Genomic DNA, 16,707 nt, shown 5'->3' with positions numbered 1-16,707 from the left:
GGTTATCTGCTGTAACTGTTTTGGGGTCAGTGCTGCTGGGTTAAACTATTAACCATTTAGCCTACTGAACAGTGTTACTCAGTAAGATTCTGTCAAGGTAAAGTTTCCAAATAATGACAAGAAACAAAAGCAGGAAATCAATTATATGATAAGTATAATAACATCATATTAAGTTTAAATATTTTTCTATGAAATGCCACGAGTTCAATATTTAGACATTAATGAAATTACATAGTAGCCTATCCAGAGACTGTGTAAATATGTCATTACTTAGAGACCGTAATAACATTACTGAAGGTACAAGCTGGAGTTGTCCACTTGCATAAACTAACCATGCTATCTATTTATTGCTGCCCTAATTCATCTTGACACAATAAAAGTTTTTGCCTTTCAAGCAGTTAAACCAACTAAATGAAAACACCTTACAGGTTCAGAACTTGTGGTTTTACAGTATTCAGTTGTACAGTTTCAAACTCTTATAGACTTCCTTCCTTCTTCCTGCCATTTGTTTGTCTCAGTTGTACACACAACATCAGATTATTCTTCGGTCCAAATCAGCATTAAATGACTAATTATGTTTCTACATTTCTACATTTTCTATTGCTAATTCAGTCCTTTAGTATGTAAACCATAAGTTCTAGATGGAACAGCTATTGGGATGTTACATGAATTTTATCGGCTGAAATGTCAGCAATAAAATTATTGCATTTAGTCTATAGCAGGTCAGTGATGACATGCTAACCTGTATCAGAGGACAGAAATATGTATTTTTGCTGTCTGTCTCACATATCTAAGAATAACACATGCTAACAATCAGCCATATTCAAGCCACATATAAGATAAGCAACAGATTGTGTAGAAACTCAGTACAATACAGTTTAGGATTTCATACTGGTGCCAAAACCAATGCACTTACATTTGAAATTCTAATTTCATTTATAATATGTCTTGAAGATTCAGCATTTATGTGATGCATAATCTGTAATGCATGGTGATTGCCTTCTAGCCATCATCTTTCAATCATCTCTCCAGCTGCTGTGGGTGATAAAAATTTTGTTTATGATTTAATTCCCACACAATCACCAGTAGCACTTGTGAGTTTTTCTTGCACTAAAGTTAAAAGACCATATTTTTAGTTTAGTTTAGATCATATTTTAGTTTTTAGGTTGTTTATGGGAGCTGCATCTGGTGTGGATGTGTAAGCTCTGAAGGCCGTTAACACCTTCTCACATCCTGTAAAGCAGGAAGAGAGGTTCGTCTACCTTTTTTATTTGTACCAACAGTCGTTAACCATCTCATTTCACAACACACCATAGTAATATATTAGTGCCGTCACACATACAGACAAACACCCGAGTGGATGAATATTGACTTACCAACACCATACCGCTCTGTTGTAGTCTTGGTCCAAGGGCCCATGATTGCATGAAGTCCTTCACCACTTTTAACTTTGAGCCTTTATTTCAGACTCTCCTCCTTGTTTAACTATCTCTCTCTCTCTCTCTCTCTCTCTCTCTCTCTCTCTCTCTCTCTCTCTCTCTCTCTCTTTTAGGGTGTCTGCTCAATCTCTCACTTCTGCATTTGCTTTACTTTAAATGAAAGCACAGTAATAAGCCCATCCCCCTTCGTCTCTCTTCCTCTTCTGTCTCTCCTCTCTTCCTGCCTTCAGTCAGTTAAGGGGAAGTAGGTGTATATACAGTGGATAGAGCATACAGGCTTGTGCAGCGGTTGAAACCTCCATTTTGTTCACTGAAATGAAGAGTAAAATATTGATAGTGGTGGTTCTAGTTAGAAAGGGGCCAAAAAGGTACAAACTAAGCATTAAAATAAGTCATATCGTAAGAGTAAGAACACCTGTGATCATGGGCTTGTGTGATGACAATACAATAAATATGTTTAATCTCAAATATGAACCAAATACATAATGGATACCACACTGTAAATGTAGTTTTCAACCTTGGATGACTTCGATCGATTGTCTGCCAGAGCTCTTGTCTCTTAGTCTTCCCTCATCTCCTCTTTATCTGTATCATCTCTCAAGCCGGTGAAATCAAAAGCGTTAGAATGCAACATCAGAGAAAACAGCTTGATGTCATGTTCATTTATAGAAAGCCTCAGCTCACCAATGCTTTGTCCTCCCTTCCCATTTTCCCCCATCTGCCACAAGAAAGGTACTCGGAAACCACGCCAGTCACAGCAAAACAGTGGTATTTTTGTTGTTTCTGTTTCAAGAAAGGAAATAAGCACTTTTAAAAATGCTCATCAAGTACTATTGCATAAGCATTACACTATAAAGTTCCCAGTTTAAGAAGTAGTTTGGAGCACTGCTTTATCTTTGTTAAGTTTTCATGTCTTCTTTTAGGCCAGGCTAGTTGTTCATTGTTTTACATACATTAAGGACAAGAAGAACAATTAGATGCTGATTTGTTATTCCATGTGTTAAATTAATTATTTATAATAAGCTGGAGTTATATCTGAGGTTTCAAACAAATTCACTCCCACCCAATGTTTCACCTTAATAGTATACCTCATATGATGTTGCCATGGTAACCACCAGCCTCCCATTTTCACAGCATCCCCAATGGAATAAAAACGGGCAACAAACATCCTTTAAACATTGTTCACAAAGACTGTCCCAAAGTAATCCAAAATAGTAATACATGTTTGATAGAACTTTTTTTTTTACAAAATGCTGTTTTATTCTGCTATGTAATATATTTAATAATGTAATCTATGTTTTCTAGTGTTGAATAATTGCAACTTGACTGATGTTATTGCCATTGCCCCCTCTAGTTGACATTTCCACTTGCGACCAATAGTTTGCATTCAGTATCATTCACATTTCTGTTATGATCTGCAGTATGTCTGGGATAATAACTTGGATGACTATAATGGCATATGAAGCATCAATAACAGTGATTGCTCCTCCCAGTCCTCACCATTTAAACTGAATTTTTTCTTGGACAGAAAATAGTAGCATGAAGAATAAAAAGGCTGTTTTGCAAATGGACTCTTATCCGATTACAGTGTCACAACTTGGCACACAAACAAAATGATGGTCAGTGTTAAACCTATAAAGACCCAAACAGCCACTGGTGACGAAAACCATCTACTGATGTAAACTGTTTAACACCTGTTGATCCACTAATCATATCAATATATCAATAATTGATGTAAAATGCAGTTTGTCATCTTTTCATGGTCATCAGATATGACCCATTTGGATGTTCAGAGGCTCCATAGTGAACATGGACACACCATCATCTTCTACAACATTGATCCACCAGTAAAACCCACAGAGTTGGATCAATGACAGTGGATGGACACACTTGATTTTATGTTCAGTTATTTATATCTTTGCAAAAAAAAGTTACTTTTTCCTCAGTTTTCTGTTTTTCCGATTTAATTACCTTTGAATTTACTCTCAGTTTTTATGAACAACTATATGACCGGTAAATTAAACATCAGAAAATACATGATTTTCACTGAAAAATGCAAAATACAGAGGATGATTTTATAATAAATGGGGATAAGTCATTTGAGAAAGGTGAAATCTACAGACAAATTAATTTGGGAACTGACACAAAAGTAGCACTGGGTCTTTATGGGTTAATGTTAAATATGTGTTTCCTCATGAGGCTTGCTTTCACCATATATTAGCTAACCTCCAAAAGGTTAAAGAAAATGAATTTAAGGTGGTAAATGCCACACAGCAGTCACAGGTGTCTGGTCACCATTCATCATTTTGAGAGCACATGTTGCTTTGTCAGCACACATTTTCTGAGCCACCTGTAGTACAAATACCTTATTGATGTGTTATGATATGATATTCATCCATAACTCAGATAGACGACTTACTTCTCAGTAGTGAGATTTTGGCTTAGTTTGTGGTGTTTGTGTTTGCCTGTAGTTAACATACTGTAGAATTTAAGCCAAATGACGCATTTTCACAAAGTTAATGTCATGACAATGCAAATCCAAAAGAGGGTGGTAGAGGCCTGATTTATTTTTCTTTCTTTTTTTTTCTTCCCTTGGCATTACCTCATCTTATCTTATCAAGATGTTGCATGTTTTAAACACACTGTTGACCTAGACTGGGAACTGTGGTTTAACTTCCCATAACAAAAAAATTCTATTACAATGCTAATGGAATTTAAGCTACCTCTGCCAACTAGCTATTTTAAACATGACCAGCTGTAATAAATGGTCTTTTCCTTAATCTATAACATGGGAACGCTGAAGCCCAAATGCACCATAGTTGGCTGTTTCCTGAAGCCAGGAAACAATCAACCATGGTGCAGTCCAGAGGTGATACAATTCATCACCTACAAATGAGAAATTGCACCATTGATTAGGAATTTGGAGTCCTAAACAGCTAAAAACCAAGTCAAGCACATTTTTTGTTGTTATGGTGACACGCAGTTGAGCTCAGAAACACTTAAAGCTAGGTGTTGTACACAATATGGAAGTGACGGAATAAGTGATAATTAGTTTTTGTGAGGAGACATGAGTAAGAGTAAGGAGAGGTGAGTAAGATGCAAAAAGAAGGGGAGTAGAAGAGAAGAAAGAAAAATGATAAAGAAAGATATGTTATCGCAGTGTTATATGTAGAGGAACAGAGGTGGAAACTTGTTACTGTGACTCACAAGGAGAAATAAGGGTGGAGCCTGAAGGTGTATGTAAAGGAAAAAAGAATGAAAACATGAAAGAAACAAACAGAAAAATGTGTTAAATGAATCTTAGCAGCAAGAGAGATAAGCACAGCAAAGAAATGAAGACCCTGGTGCTGAAAGTACTGAAGTCACATTTTTGGACAATTCAATTCATGTTTTTTTTTTTTAAGCTTAAATCCACCCTATAAATATTTTTTTGTGACTACAGTACTTTTAGCACCAGGGTCTTCAAATATAAAGAACAGTCAGTAACATAGAGGAAAAAACAAAACGGAACATTAAATCCAAGATCAGCTTTGATATGAACAAAGCCATGAAGGCTAAGACCGAGCCAAAGACAGGCAGAGACTAGACAGATAAAGAAAAGGGAGGACAAAATAGACAAAAGGTATGAAGAGAAATATGATAATGACTTATGAATGTTAGCCTGAAGCCGAGGAGATGAAGTTCACAGCAGAAAGGAAAGAACCACACCAGCCGCCAAAGCACATAAAAAATAGATACAAAGGCTGAGTAAAAAGCTGCACCAGAAATAGAGAGATAGATTTAGAAATCTTTGTGACCTGTCGGGTCATTGACATCACTTCAGTCCATCTGCTGCCAATTCTCAGAGATTTACCCTAAAGCCATCCAGCCAGGAGGTTCTGAGGAAACCTTAAATAATTAAATTGCATTACATATAGTTTAGATGCTGAAGTATTTATTTCAGGAAACAACTTTCAATTATGCATTTAGATAATACACACCTTCACATTTCATTTCTGTCTACAAACTGGGCTTATTTTGGCAATGATGTGATTTGCACTGAATGCAACAGGTTGCTCGGGTTATTCTCCTAACACTGCCCGTACTCCAAAGGCTTCAATTTGTTAAGGAGCAGCTGGCAAATGTGAGTTAGAACATACGCTGAAAGAACAGAAGAGCTATTAAAATAATTTATAGAACAAATTACCTTAAAGAAATAGCGAAGAATAATAGGAAAAGACAGGGACGCTAAGAGAAAGAGAGGGAGCTCTGTGTGAGTCTCCCTCTCTCTCCCTCTCTCACTTCTCCTTCCCACACACATTCATTTCACACAAACACACACACACACACACACTGTGGTTCTAGTCACTGAGAGCAGAGCACAGTAGCGGGGGCAGTCAACACAGAAAAGGCAGCGCAGCACTGAGGTGAGCTCAAGAATTTTCTAGTCTATACTCGCTTTACATTTAAACTGTGTAAGATAACATGTTCCTTTTCACTGCACAATCAAAGAAACTCTGAGTATTTCCTAATTTGAGATCACATTTGTTGAATATTCAATATTCAACAAACTCTTTAAATGAAAAACAGCAGCATAAAAGCAAATCCCGTGCATATGAAGTATATTTATGCATTTTGGAGTCATAATTTTCAGAGTTGTAATTCATTGTCTGTTGAATAAAAGGCAAATGAAAGAAAAAGATGTGATAGAATCCTTTAGCGGCATGTGAATGACAGACTCAGGTATGAACAGAGGCACACCCCTCGAAACAGCAGAGCTTCAAGAAGGTTTTTCCGCTCAGTTGCTGACAAAATTTAATTGATGGTTTTATGAAACTGTTTAACTATGACTGAATCAGTTCTGAAGCTGGAGTTCATATGTGAACACTGCACAATGACAAATATACAAAGGGGTCATGCAATCAGTCCAGAAAATGAGGAAGTGAGATTATTCTGTGTGTTTGCATGTGAATGTGTGTGTGAGTAATGAAACTAAAGACCAAATTAATCTTTTACCTGCTGATGTATTTGGGTCACCAAGGTTCTTCATTTGGAATCCAATTTTTATGTTCTCTGTTCTACTAGTATAATACACACATAAAGCACAATTCACAGATAAATGGATTATAATTTTCACTCTGTTCTGTAATTTCCTTGGAGTTTCACATTATTAGATATGAATCATTCATTTTGTTAATTCTATTATGTATAACATATGTTAATATATTCTTTAATCGATTTACAGTGTGGATATCCAAGGCAACCATATGATAATATTTTTTTATCACTTCATCAAAGTAGCAGAGAAAAAAAATCCAGTCTCATACAAAGGTTACAGCGGAACATAAAAAAACATCTGGAAATTGTGCTGGATGACTGCTGTGACATTGTTCTTTGTTGAAAAAGTTATGTCGCCAATTTTGTGATGCTTTGACACGCTCCCTTTTAATGAGAAATTATTAATAGAAGTTAAAATATGAGTGTTCTATGCCACCTGGAAATTCAGCTACAGATCTGTCCCTTCTGGGTGCTGTTTTCTGAAACAAGAAACACTTCTGGGATTAAGAGAGAAAAAATATCTGGAAGAGTAATACTGCGTAGTGAGATAAAAATGCTGCATATCATAGGAAAGTAAAGCCAGTTAGAAACAGGAGTGATTCTGCTGTAGATCAGAATATACTGAGAGGATGTGGTTTGTGTCATAACCTGGTCAGGAGATGCTCAGCAGTTCAGCACATACCTTGAAAGTACAATTGTAAGATGCTACAAAAATATCCCAGTCTGGGTGTTTTTCTTTCCTAATGGCTGTGTATCTGCCTACATTTTTAAAGTAAGTGTTTCAGACACGTTTATGTGGAAGCTGAAATGTTGACATAACAGATGTGTGGAGAGGTCAACACTGCCAGAGAGCAACTGAGGACAATCCATTACTTTATATGTAACATGTGTTTATGTGTGTCTACCACTCACTTCATGCTGTTAGTGTCTATACATATTTTATGAGTGTTATCCCCGATGCGTACTTGTGTCTGTCACTCAGTGTGTTTCATTTTCACGCTTTGTCAAGATCCACAGTGTCCCTCCAGTGGTCAGAAAACCTTATTGTTGCTGAGCAACCCACCATCTGAGAACATTTCCCTCTCACCCAACTCTCTTTCTGGGTACCTCTTTCAAGAGCAAAAACGAACAGGAAAACACACCGACACACACACACACACACACACACACACACACACACACACACACACACAGGCGTTCATAGAGACTCCCACAGCCACACACACATAAACACAAGCTTCTGCACATGCACAAAAATACAAACATCCATAGATTTCTTTGTAAGTGCAGAGGAAGTGAATGAGCCTGTGCTGCTTAATTGTATTATAAATGAAGCTTTCAAATGTCTGATTACATTACATTGCACAAAAGAACCAAAGTTGTTTCAATATCTGCAGGCTTTTTTTTATCATCCCTGCCTCCACCATGTTAATGTCAGTTGACCATACATTTCTTATACGGTATCAAAGAAATTGAATTCTGGAGCAGTTTCGTCTGCAATGTTTGTCAGTATGAAAAAAAGGTGGCAAGAAGAAATGTCCAAATCATGTGCTGATCATGTCACAGAAAAATGTTAATCTCTGTGAAAATGAAGTGAAAACAGCATAATATGTGTCACCTGTCAAATGTTCTTTTCAGCAGCGCTGCAGAAAAGAGGCCACTGATCTCAGTCCATTATGCTGACTGAGGCATATCCACCACTAGTCTTTAGAACACACACAGTATGTGAAATGCAATTGAGTGATAATTGGAACAAATTAAGGATCACATGAGTCATTTTTTGGTCTATGACTAATCTCTATCCTGCTGACACAGGGCATATCACACTTCTGCAAAGATTTCATGGGACTGCATCTACTGATTTCCTATGTAAACATATTCAAACACTCTTGCATATATGGAGGTACGTGCAATTAGCTTAGATATGGGGTTCACGGAAATCGGTTATTTTTCTCGTGATTTCTTTCTAAAAAGACACATCTGGCTGGTATAAAAAGGTCACAGAATGAACACTTGGTATTTGGAGAATCTCACAAATCAGGCAGCACGTCCCAGCTGAGAAGTAAATAACCTCATTACTCATCTCTGAGCCCAAACCATGTCTGTTAGAGGCCCTGTTCCAAATCCTTTTCTGTCTGCCTTTCATCTCAATACCCAAATTGGTCTCTTTTTACCAGACCACTTACTCAGTAATGGAAGGCCTTGATGGGGCAGATTGAAGTTCATTTGCATCTTCCTTCTGCTGAGAAATAGGAGACAAAAGGAGGAAGCTGTAAATGAAATATCGTCCTCTGTGGGATCTTCTTAAAGTAAGTCAGTTAATATGCCATTGTTTGTCCACAAGGTGCTGGTTGTCACCACAGTTAAACCCTAAAAAACACCTGATCTGGGAAGAAGACTACAAAATTACAAGTCCATGCAAACCATTAGTATTTTTACTGTGAAAATGTGCACCTTAAAAAAAAAAAAAAAAACACAGCCTGAAAAAAGAGTACCCATAATATCCCATGGAGAAAAAAAACACTCAGCAGTCTTGGCAATCCATTATAGTCCTCAACATCCATTACTTAGACATGTGTGTTGGTGTGCTGTGTCCAAGTACTTTACACTTAGATGCATCTATATATGTGTGTGCATTTGTCAATACATTTAAATACATTCAAATATATCGAAAGACTTACTTTTATTTTCCATCAGGGAGAACTAATGAGATATTTGTGACAGAAAACAGATGGTCAGAAATAAGTTAGTGCACAGTGTAAATGAGCAATGTTTTATTTCTGTGGCAGGATGTATTTATCAGCACCTCTACTGGTTGACTGTGACTATAATTAGACTGCATGTCACAGACAATCAGTCATTTGGCATTGTTAAAATGCAGATGTTATGATTTCATTCGCATCTTATTCATGCTTCATTAATCATGTACTTATTTGTGTCTGTTTTCAAGTTAGTGGGAAAGATTGTATATTAATATGGTTTTAATAAAGCACCAATGTTTATGCAAAAATAAACACAGGAAATGAATATGGTCATACTCTCACAGACATACACTGTAACATGGGAAAAAGCACTAATGCATTTGGCTGAAGCAGATAACAAATGTCTATGTAAAAAAAAAACAACCCACACATACATTCATAGATGCATTGCATTCCTGAGTTAAGGAAAAGTTGCCCTTGTCGCAAAACTTTGAGTGACCCTAATACATGCCCATTCACGGATCATATTTATAGGCCTTGGTCGGACATAAGCCAAATATGAATCCAACTGTTTGTGCACAAAGCTGTGTGAGGCAGAAACATAAAAGTGACTGACAGTGAGAGAGACATGTTTTGATGATGAAAACATCCGAAATGTTTAGTCCTAGCTACTCAGTCTGCAGTTCTGTCAAATCTGAAGCTGGAGATGTCATGGGCATTTGAGAACTCCACTTCATACATTAGTGACTGTTATCAGTGTTTGCTCTGGATGAAGTTCAAAGTAGTGAGTTGGTGACAGAAATGTATCCACAGAACAAAGATTAGAAGAGTTCAAAGATATAAGGATGGTGTTCTGGTGTTCTGGTTTTATGCCCAGATTTAATTAAAACCTTTTTATATGTTTTTTTTATAATGATATCATATGATTTTTTTTTTTTTTTTTTGCCTCATGCCTCTGTGACCATCTCTCTTTCTCTCTCTTTGAGGTGATAAGTGAGTTGCTCTGCCAAGTCTGGCAAATGTCCCAATATCCATTACAGTGTTAGAAAATAGACGAGCAAACATTACCCACCACCCACTGACGCAAACGCATGTACGCCACACACGCGCACGCACGCACACATACAGACACATTTATCAAGTAGTTACCCTCATTCCTCCAAGCACACATTAAAAACTCATGCTCGCATGCCATTAAGGAATGAGTTCACAGAGGACAAATAACACTGTAACGTTCTCCGCAAGGTCTGCATTAGAAACCCCAAAATTTAACTGAATCTGTGGGGGAATATTTTCTGTGCATTTAAATCAAAAGACACCCTCGACATTGTGTTTATTTTCACTTGATTAATAACATTTTTTTACTCTCAGCTGAAAATTTGGCAACAAGTTGAGGTGATCTGTACACAGGCACAGTCATTTTTCATAAGGCAAGCCTCATCATCCTGTAGAAACCTTTAAATAAATGCCTCACAACTTCCATTTAAAGAATCTGACGGGTTCATTTGTACGGGACTTTTCCACATAACTGCTATAAAATGTTAATTAAATGTATTAACATAAAACTTAAACAATTCCTAGCATCATCTTAATTTTCACAGACACACACTGGCTGTTTACACAGTTCCACTTTCCCTTGATGGAAAGAAAAAAGAATTACGCCCCCAACAAACATATTCATCTGTCTTGTTTTATGGTTTTATTATAGATAGACTGGAATTCTCATTAGCTCACTGTCTAAAATGGCAGCTTTACTTTTGCTTACACAGTGGGTACCATGAAATACCTGGACAATATTGGTCACAAATAAAGTTTGACAGCTGTTTGTATTGTAAAAAGCTCCCACTACGGTTGTAGTCATAATAAAACTGTGATGACTGAATTCTTTTCCATCGGCAGTCATGGCCATAACAACTACATCTTCTTGGCCTGAATACAAACTCAGTATATCTCGGTTATATTTTAGAAAACCATGTGCATTCATTATATTTTTTGCTTCTTTTGTAACACCATCATGCAGTACTTCATTCATAAGTCAAGGCGCTTTTTCAGTTGATCTCTTTCACTCCAAGTTGCTCTAAAAGATCATTTTTCATCATTTTTCTTTAAACCTCTCTCCTGAACATATAACACTAGGTCACTTATGTAGTTTTATTGTGATTTTTTTTTTTTTTGGCCCCCATATCGCAATTTTCTGGCATGGCTCAAAGTGTAAATCTATTTGTCCTGTAAACACTTCACTACAGCTAAATTTGTGTATAAACATGATGCCCTGATGATCTAGAAAGAGTCAGAAAGGACTTATAATAAACACACACTTTTAAGTTGCCTGGGGACAGAGTTCATGAAGCAAACTGCACCTCCAAAATGCTGTAATGCTGTGCAATATTGTTAAGTGAGCAATGGGAGTGCAACCATACAAAGAAAAAAAAAATCAAGTATTGATTCTGTGCTTTAAATGTTTGATGATGCAAAAGCAGAACAGTGATTAAGTGGAAATTTTTAAATTTTATTTCTGACTAAAATCCAGTTATGATTAAAGCAATCATTACTTTTTTATACTGGTTCTGCTATGAACTGAAATTGTACTAACTGTTCATTGATTGTGTTACTCATCCTTCTCCACTAGGTGTCACTGCAGCCATAGATGATGGCAACGAGACCCACGAGAGGCAAAGGACCACTATGAATCCGCCACACAACCACACAGCTGGCCCACAGCCATCACTGGCATCTCAGCAGCCAGACAGAGTGATGACTTCAAACATCAGTGGCAAAATTTCAGAGGAAACAACTATTCATTAACTGGGCTCTTGCGAAAATTGCTTGATTTTTTTGAACAGATGGGAAGGCATTTGAAAGGTGTGAAAATTCAAGTTAGCTGCTAAGACAAACATAACACTGGGTGGTGGAACAGAGAGAAAGAAGAAGCAGCTCCAACATCTCATCTGACCTTGGACCATGCAGATGTTCTGATTAGATGGTGTGAAAATTAACAACCAGAGTGATGACTAAATTTAGTAACATTTTATAGCAGCTTAGGAAACTTTACAAAGAGCTAAACATTCTGTAGTTCCAAAGTTGAAAAGCAGATAAGCATGGATTCCAATGAAACTCCAGTGACAACACCATTTCCAGTGACAACACACAACTCCACTGAAGTCCCAGAGAGAGTGGTGTCAAAAGTGATGCTGGGTATCCTCCTGTCCCTCCTCATCCTTCTGACCATTGGTGGTAATGTGTTGGTGTGCCTTGCTGTCTGTGCTTCCCGGCGCCTCCGCTGCCTCACCAACTGCTTCATTGTGTCACTGGCTGTAACAGACCTTCTACTTGGTGCTTTGGTCCTACCTTTCTCTGCACTTCTTCAGCTCACCGATGACTGGCCACTTGGTCCAGTTTTCTGCAACTTCTACATCTCCATGGATGTCATGCTGTGCACCGCTTCTATCCTGACCCTCCTGGCCATCAGTGTAGACCGCTACATGGCAGTGACCATGCCCCTGAGGTACACCTCATTGGTGTTGCCTTGGAGAGTGGCGGTGGCTATGGTAAGTGTTTGGACAGTGTCAGTTGCAGTGTCCTTCTTACCAATCCAAATGGGCTGGAACACTGTTAATGGGACAGTGCAGAACCATGGGCCTCAGGATCAAGAGAGGAGGTGTCGTTTTGAACTTAACAGACCCTATGTACTCACAGACTCTCTACTCACCTTCTACCTGCCCCTAGTGGCTATGTGCTGGACCTACCTGCAAATACTTCGCATTGCACGATCACAGGCCAAACGCATAGTCAGTGCTCGGCCCACCTGCGTAACCAGCTACAACTGCAGGAGCAACTCGTCCATCACTACCACTGTGGTTTCCAGTGTTACAGCCGTGGCCCTGCGGGAGCACAAAGCCACAGTGACACTAGCAGCAGTGATAGGAGCTTTTGTGGTTTGCTGGCTGCCTTATTTTATCCTGTTCACAGTGTTGGGAATACAGGAGCATCAAGACCCGAATAATGTACCACAGTTTCAAATTGTGTTGTGGCTGGGTTATGCCAACTCAGCTCTGAACCCAATCCTCTATGGAGCTCTAAACAGGGACTTCAGGTCAGCCTACACACATCTACTGAGATGTCGATGCCCTTACAGTACATGGAGGAGCCGGCAGCCTTCACCAGTTATAACAGCAGGTAAAGCTTTAGAAAGGTGTAGAATGAATCAAATGAAAAAAGTTAGAGAATCAGGTATGTGGTATACAATTGTCATTTCAGACAAAGAATGAGTTATATCTATATTATATTAATTTTTAGTCTTCATTTTTGTGTACTTCAGCCAGAGATCAGCTTACAGAAGTGACGCTGCTGTGTGGCCACACCCCTTCCACCTGCAGGGCCGGACTAACAGATCAAAACTTTATGCTACAAGAAATCAACAACACACCATCAGCAACTATCCAATTTGCAAATGGCACTGCAGCCACAGATGTAAATGGAAATGAAAGGTGAACTCTCATATTAAAATGCTTGATTACCACATCTTATCCTTTTGTGATTGCTTTGGAACATACAATAAATTGTGTCTGTCTCTTCCTTCTTTGAATTTTCATTGTTGTCTGTGAGTCCAGGTCGTGCTGAGTCTGTGCTGGTGAGGTGGATGCTGTGTTCACTACAGACACAACACAGAATCAGAAACCATCCGCAAGGCAAAGAACAAGAGACAAAATAGATGGGCAAAAAATGGACAGACCCTATATTTGGAAGTCCTCAGTGCCGCAGCAGAGACACCCACAATGTTCTGTGTAAGTAAACACAAACACACATACTGGAGGGAATACTGACATCCCTTTAGCCGCCATAGGTCATGTCTGGCCCTGAACAAATGAACAGTGACACACAGATCCTAGCGGTGTTAACAACAACAGTGTATCGGGCCATATGGCAACATGCTCATCAGGCCAAAAAATGTGATTTTGATGCAGTGTTACTCAGTTTTTTATATTGTGCTAATTTCTTTGTGGAGACACAATTGTCAGATCAGTGTGTAAGTTGTATGTAAATATATCTTACATGCATTAATATAACATTATAGCATTTGTTACCAAAAAAAAAAAAGAAGAGAAAAGATAACACAATGAGAACAGTTTTGTTAATCTCTAAGTGTAAATGACATGTTGATCCCAGTGCACTGGTGAAAATTATATAACATCTTCATCAAATCGTCACATTTTTGATGCCTAAATTTTAAGATTTTTACAGCATTAAAATGGTAAAAATCCATAGGCTTGTGTTGCTGCTAAACTAAAGTGAGTGATCAGTCTTTATCAGTATGTAAGATGCAAATTAAAAAATAATGCAGGAATATCAAAACTGACTTTGAGTTGTATATCATTGCAGACTTATTTCATGTTTTGTCTGATTTCATTTATAAATTTACATCCATTCCTGATATTCAGGCTACAACACATTCAAGAAAATGTTGGAAAAGGAGCACTTTAGAGCAAGCAGTTAAAATAATTTTAAAACAATGTCATTTGAAAGAAGCAATTTTAATCATGGTTTGGTACAAAAGCAGTATCCAGGAAAGGTTTAGTCCTACAGGAACAAAAATGGGCCAAAGGTCACCTGTCACCAGCAAATGTGTGAGAATATTATTAAAATGTTCAAAACAATGTTCTTCAAAGAAAAATAGGGATGGGTTTGGCTGATTCACCGTCCACAGAACAGAATTAGATACTTGAAGGAAACTGAATGTGAGTGTAAAGGGCAATGGCTAAACTTAAGATGCCACTGAACCCAGAGAAGTCAACAACTGCAGTGTAACTGAAGGTTTTATTTTGGCACAGTAAGCTTTGAATTGGCATTCGTGGATGTATCTACATATTAAAGTGTTTAACAAAGGTTTTCCACCCTGAATCCATGTGGTTCTATCAACTCTAGATGAATGACAGTTCTTTATGCGGTGCTGTCACAGACCACAGCCTTTTGACTTAGGCTGGAGCCCGAGCCCTTTGCACACTGAAATACATTCAGGACCTTTGAATCCTTTAATTCTGTCCTGTACCATAGAGGGAAGAACATCCAAGTTCTATCCTGTCTATCTTTGAATAACATTGTTTTTAACATTTCAATAATTTTCTCATGCATTTGTTTACATATACTAAAGCAAATCATGATTACAATCAGACGATCAAATCACGTCTTATTATCAGTCATTATTAGGTTTATATTCATCCTGAATGTGTGCTTCTTGAATACGTTGCAGCCTGAAGGTCAGGAATGGGTGTATATTTACAAATGAAATGAACTCGACCAGACAAACCATGAAGAAATAATATATTAATATCACTGCATTACTTTTGAATTTCTTTTGGGTTATAGGTTATCGACAGCTATGACCATCTCAAGAGCATATTTATTTAAAATGTGTGTCTGTTTTATTATGGTACAGTGGTACATGTTCTGGAAAAAGTGCAGCTATAGTCATGGTTTCTGCTAGTGTCTTTGTGTGTGACACATTTTTAACTTCTATACCTCAAAAATGTCTTTGTGTATTAATAGCGGTTGTTGAGCAAAGAGAATGAACCAATCCATACATACCCTGTGACATAAATCAGATGTTTTCTTACTGAATACTGAGCACTTAAAGTTATTGCGAGACAGTTATTTGATGCTATTCCTTTGTGTGTCTCTTTTTGTTAGCATTCAGTCTATCCATAAGTTAACATACATAAATGGGAGGGAATAGAACCTCAGCCACTCCACATCTCATCAGCAAGGACCAACTGTATGCAAACAGCAGGCCTCTGTCTTTCCAGGACCAAAAAAAAAAGATGATGCTTCTACATAAAAGCCAAGAAGTCAAACCATAATGTCATTGCATCCAAACACCACAAAAAACAAATGATGGCTCTGACATTAAGTTATTGTGAATAGTATTGACGCTCGCCTGTCTTTATGCTATTTTTTGTGCTGGCTCAAGTGTGCCCTCTAGTGGAAACACAAAGCATCACCCTGGACAAAGTTAATGGAAGGAAAAATAAATAAAAATAAATGTTTCAAATAATCAGTGTGGAACAAAACAAATGACAAATGGATTTTAATTGTACTTACCCTGTATATGTGATATATGTGAATGTGTATTTGTGGTTGCTTTAAAGATTACAGATGATGTCTGACTGTGTGTTAACTTTTGCTCTGTAAGTTGTTTAAAGCTGATTTATGTTGTGTATGTATTGTAACATATTTTAATGTATTTGAAGACTGAAAAGTAGCATGTACTGTTTCTTATAAAGGAAAAAAATACAACCACACAAATAAAGAGCAAACCAGATAATTAAAGAAGGCACTATAATGATATACTGCTGTTTTTTGGATGGGTTGTAGTTAAAAATGGATAGGGATTATCATTTGTTATGATACAGAGTATGAGTGGTAACAAATATAAGTAGATTCAGCCACACCATCACAGCTGTCAGCTCTCACTGCTTCAAACTTCAGTATGACCATTTATAGCCAACGGTATCGCGGCTGATTTAGTGGGAAAG

At 37.6% G+C, this 16,707-nt stretch overlaps 2 protein-coding genes across 4 annotated transcripts in view; one reads left to right on the top strand and one right to left on the bottom strand.

Moving 5' to 3' along the window:
- The window catches only part of dock2 (dedicator of cytokinesis 2), a 100,592-nt gene extending 99,065 nt beyond the window's left edge, over positions 1-1,527 (bottom strand). The window contains exon 1 of the mRNA XM_030145253.1: positions 1,377-1,527. Coding sequence (XP_030001113.1) covers positions 1,377-1,419 — 43 coding nt within the window. The 5' untranslated portion in view covers positions 1,420-1,527. The remainder of the gene's footprint in view (positions 1-1,376) is intronic.
- A 4,252-nt stretch (positions 1,528-5,779) lies between these two features.
- hrh2a (histamine receptor H2a) lies at positions 5,780-16,501 on the top strand. 3 transcript variants are annotated; one of them, XR_003936379.1, is made up of 5 exons: positions 5,780-5,845; positions 11,808-13,354; positions 13,497-13,665; positions 13,789-13,962; positions 15,863-16,501. XR_003936379.1 is itself a non-coding variant. In XM_030144774.1 (4 exons), the coding sequence occupies exons 2-4, from the start codon at positions 12,277-12,279 to the stop codon at positions 13,796-13,798; spliced, it is 1,257 nt and encodes a 418-aa protein (XP_030000634.1). In that variant the 5' UTR covers positions 5,780-5,845; positions 11,808-12,276; the 3' UTR covers positions 13,799-16,501. The 3 variants fall into 3 exon arrangements, 1 of the variants encoding a protein (XP_030000634.1); XR_003936380.1 differs by lacking the exon at positions 5,780-5,845 and adding an exon at positions 10,172-10,271; XM_030144774.1 differs by having other exon boundaries at positions 13,789-16,501.
- Positions 16,502-16,707: the final 206 nt, after the last annotated feature.

This window comes from Sphaeramia orbicularis, chromosome 10, assembly GCF_902148855.1.
Source record: "Sphaeramia orbicularis chromosome 10, fSphaOr1.1, whole genome shotgun sequence".
In the NCBI taxonomy this organism is placed as follows: Eukaryota; Metazoa; Chordata; class Actinopteri; order Kurtiformes; family Apogonidae; genus Sphaeramia; species Sphaeramia orbicularis.
Note: the sequence above shows the minus strand (reverse complement) of the source record. Positions and strands in the feature narration are given on the sequence as shown.

Excerpts from the sequence above, each read along its gene's own strand:
- hrh2a (XM_030144774.1), top strand. The coding sequence starts at position 12,277 with ATGGATTCCAATGAAACTCCAGTGACAACACCATTTCCAGTGACAACA. Across the intron at positions 13,355-13,496 it reads TTCACCAGTTATAACAGCAG|CCAGAGATCAGCTTACAGAA; the intron begins GTAAAGCTTTAG and ends TGTGTACTTCAG.